We start from the raw sequence: 4,195 nt of genomic DNA, 5'->3' as shown, positions 1-4,195 counted from the left end.
TTTTTTTTTTATAAATTATCCATTTTCAGGTATTCTGTTATAAGCAACAGACTAATACAGGTGCTAAGACCAAATAAAAACCTTCAGCATCCTAGGCCTTTCCTTATTTGCCTTGTAACCTAGACTGCAGCTCTCAGTAAGATCTCAGGCTTCCTGTAAGAACTTACCTAGCACAAACACAGGCATGAAGCCTCCACAGGGTATGGGCATAGTGGTGGCCACGATGGACATCCAGAACTAGGATGAAAAGAAGTGTCAGAATCCCCTCTCAACTCTGCCCAACCCACATGCACACACCCAACTGCCTTCCCATTATTCTCTTCCTTTCTGTTGTTTCAAGAGGCACAGAAATCCTGGGATAGCTAGTCCTTCTGGAAGCCATCTTGTCTGTCATCCTTCGCCAGAACCAAAAAACATGTAGCTCTCAAGCTACAAGATCACCAAAGACAACACTGTAAGAAAGCCTCTTCCTTTCTGTTGTTTCAAGAGGCACAGAAATCCTGGGATAGCTAGTCCTTCTGGAAGCAATCTTGTCTGTCATCCTTCGCCAGAACCAAAAAACATGTAGCTCTCAAGCTACAAGATCACCAAAGACAACACTGTAAGAAAGTTCCTTCAGATGGCTAACCCAAATTCCTTCTCCTTTGAGTGACTATATTTGCATTTCAGCAATCCAGAACAAGTAGTGGAGTCCCAGAGGACTCTTCTTTCACTTCCTTAAGAGGACTCTAGCCCATTGTACCAACTTAGTCCAGAAAGGTCACTTTAGCTAAGTAGTCTGAAATTCATGAAGCTGCAGGATATCCTCTTCTAGTCAGGTTATGTTTCTGAAAAGGAGTCTCAGTTCTAAGTAGCAGGCACCTTAAAATCTTCGTGACTTATTGTATAACTAATTTACCTTCAATATAGTCGTTTACAAGGCCACCTTAATGGCAAACTCCACAGGGACACCTGGAAGGAAGACTGTTCTGCCTAAACCCTCTGCCTTAATATCAAATCACCTTATACAAGGATCAAAAATTAGAATTGTCCTGCTATACTGGCAGGGCAAATTAAGAAAGCCTGATAAGTCAGCCAATATAATAGAAAAGCCATCCAAGGCCAACTTTGTAGGGTAGCATTCCGATAGAAATTGGGACAATTTTAGCAAAAGCGATGTGTACATTCTGAGTCAAAGAGTGAAAAGAATTGAGAAATTAGAATGGAAAAAGACGTAGTGGTCAAACTTTTGACATATCTGTAAAAGAAAAAAACAACATGAAACATAATATTTAGTTATGCAAAAAGTTTACATTTCACTCCCGAAATAAGGAAGCCAATCTTAGAAAATGATCTCAAACTAATTAGGTGCAAGAAGATAGCAGCTAAAGGTCAGAACAAACTGCCAGGATTAAAGTGTTTACAATTTTAAAATTGCACCAATTGCATTGTAAACTAAATGAGAGATAAATTTCCTAATTTTCTGAAATTTAGAAGAATTCTGCTCAGCCAGGGCTGACCTCAAGAGGCAGTGATGAAGACTCTGAGAAAGCTTCATCCCAGAAGCCGTACGGCAACGCATAAACTTCGTCATGTCTGAACATGACTGCTGAGAACTGCAAAGTGAAATGTGCAAAATGAAGGAACATAGACTGAGAATTCTTGGAGAGCAGAGTGTATCCTGCTATTTCTGCCCTCTCCCCGCACTGGCACAGTACCCAGTAGATGTAGGTAGGATGTAGGTAAATGTAGGTAGGTAGGAAGGAAGGAAAGAAAACGAAAGGGTGATCAAGCAGTATTCATGCAGAGAAGAGAAGGCTTCTCGGAGATAATATCTGTCAAAACACCCAGGGGAACTTGTTTAAAATGCAGATGCCCAGCTTTCCCTTGAAACAAACATATCAGATTGTGGTGACAGGGTTGTAGACACTTGTAGTTTAAGCTTCTTAAGTGATTCTGACATTTAACAGTTTGAGGCCCCTTGGACTATCCTGTATCATCTCTCTGGAAGAAATACATGAAAGCCATAAGGGATGTTGTAGGCTTGGGCTAATCTGAAAGCTCCAGTAATACAGATACCAGGTGACCGATAGGTCTGTTTTCAGAGGATTATCCTTCAACATATGAGTAAGAGCAGTATCAGGATCAGAGGGCATTGAGGGTTTCAACTCCTATAGCATAAAGAATGACACATGAGATTAGCAAACTTTTTTAGCTATTGGCACATGAAAGAAAAGATCCAGATGTGATAGGAAACATAAATAACTCCAAGATTTTAAACACTCAATTCTAGAGATCTGGGAAACCAGAGACCCTTTATCACAAATTACAGTATATTTAGACCCTTCACAAGAAGGATTGATATGAAGATCAGGCAAAAAGAATTCTACAAAGCCTCAGGCTATGCTGAGAACTTAATGACACGAGGTAATAATGTTAGATTTATTAAAAGAGAAACTGAGAAGTTGTAATTACATTCACACTCATTGTAAAAGCTCTTGATTTATAACATGATACTTTTCATGTGTTCAGATTGAGGAAGACAGAAGTTCCTTTCATCAATATTATAGAAGAGCTGAACTGAGAATCTTACCTGCCTTACTAATCCTGCCAGGAGAACTCATAGACTAATTTCAAATCAGACTGTGGAAAAAATAGTTTTAGTCACTTTCATATTTTAGTTTGGCTATATATCCTTTTCTTCACACTTTAGGAAAAATAAAGGTATGTGTCCAAAGATCAGACAGTAAAAATGCTGGGAAGCAGTGATAAGTAGGTAATATTGTGGATTTGTAGCAATGAATGCTTTTATGTTTGTAAATATTACAGGTCTGCTGCAAACTATTGGGCTTGAAATATAGACCAGGAGGTGTTCCTTTCTTGGTACACTTATGATGTAAACATTATCAAGGATATAATTCAATGAGAAATTAACAATAGTGACATACAGTTGAGTCCTTCTATATCATCCAAGTATGTTTCTCAAAATAAACTTTAATCTGTGAAGTGGAATCCAGATATATACTTGAGAATCTGGGGAAGTGAGATGAGGTGTGGGGAAATGTTGAAAAATATACAGTATTTTGTTTCTACAAAACTTTTCAAAATGTTGACATTTTAAAAGTATATATTTTCCCAAAGTTACCATATAGCTCAGTCTAGAGAAATTTCAGAAAAGCACAGTTATCATCATTGGACAATAAATTCTGAGATGCCATCAAAACTTGGACTTGATTCCTGCAGATGGGTATGTATACTCAACAACTAATTATGGGAGGTGGGATTTATAAATGAGAAAAGATTAACTCTATAATGAAAGTCCAAAAATCAAATCCCTAATAAGATACTGAGAACTTCTTTATGATAAAAACATCAAATCTTAAAAAAAAAAAAAAAAAAAAAAAAGAAAAAAAAAAAAAAAAAAAAATTTTTTGAAGGAAAAAATTTTAAAAAAAAAAAAAAAAAAAAAAAAGGAAAAAGAAAAAACAATCAAATCTTTTGAAGGAAAAAATTTTAAAATAACTAAATTAATAAAGTGGATGTGCAAAATATAAAAGCAATAGACCCAATTAACGCACCTAGGATGGAATGCGGAAAAAAATGGATGAATAACAGCTTCCAGAAACCCACAGCAAATCCTGAGAATATAAGTTATAGAGTTGGAAACTTCTGTGTCATCCACCTGGTGTCTCTAATCATAAGATCATTGACAGGTACATTAAATGAGCAGCAAAAAAATAAAAAATAAATTTTTTCAATAATTTTTTTCAACCACAAGCATAAGATTAGCCAAAGATCAATGATCAAGTATTATGTACTTGGCACATAGTAAGTGCTTAATAATATTTATCAAATATATGAATAAATGAACTCACTGTAGCTATTACAATATAAATATAACTTAGTGACTCATATCCTGGGAAAATGTAGATTCATAAAAGACGTCATAAATAAGATAATAGCAAAGTATTCAAAATCATGAAAGTTCAGTGTGGACAGACTTATAAATAAGAACCCTGATATACAGAGGAAAATGTTGGATTGATTGTTTAGGCAAGACATACTATTAGTAAAAAGGCAATCATCAAAAAAGGGGGAAAAAAAACCTATAGGCAATCATAATAGATGTCACAACCAGGTTTAGAAATAAAAATGTCTTTGTATATGGCAGTAATTGAAAAGGCTATAAAAACATGATCAGTGATGGGCGGATATG

At 35.7% G+C, this 4,195-nt stretch overlaps 1 protein-coding gene across 1 annotated transcript in view; it reads right to left on the bottom strand.

Annotated features, from left to right (window-relative positions):
• Nucleotides 1-4,195, bottom strand: part of CLCN1 (chloride channel, voltage-sensitive 1) — a 30,710-nt gene that overhangs the window by 10,498 nt on the left and 16,017 nt on the right. The window contains exon 12 of the mRNA XM_008594381.1: nt 168-237. Within this exon, the coding sequence (XP_008592603.1) occupies nt 168-237 (70 nt within the window). The remainder of the gene's footprint in view (nt 1-167; nt 238-4,195) is intronic.

This window comes from Galeopterus variegatus, unplaced genomic scaffold (genome assembly GCF_000696425.1).
Source record: "Galeopterus variegatus unplaced genomic scaffold, G_variegatus-3.0.2 Scaffold10681, whole genome shotgun sequence".
Classification (NCBI taxonomy): Eukaryota; Metazoa; Chordata; class Mammalia; order Dermoptera; family Cynocephalidae; genus Galeopterus; species Galeopterus variegatus.
The sequence above is the reverse complement of the archived record's forward strand: the minus strand, read 5'-3'. Positions and strand labels throughout refer to the sequence as shown.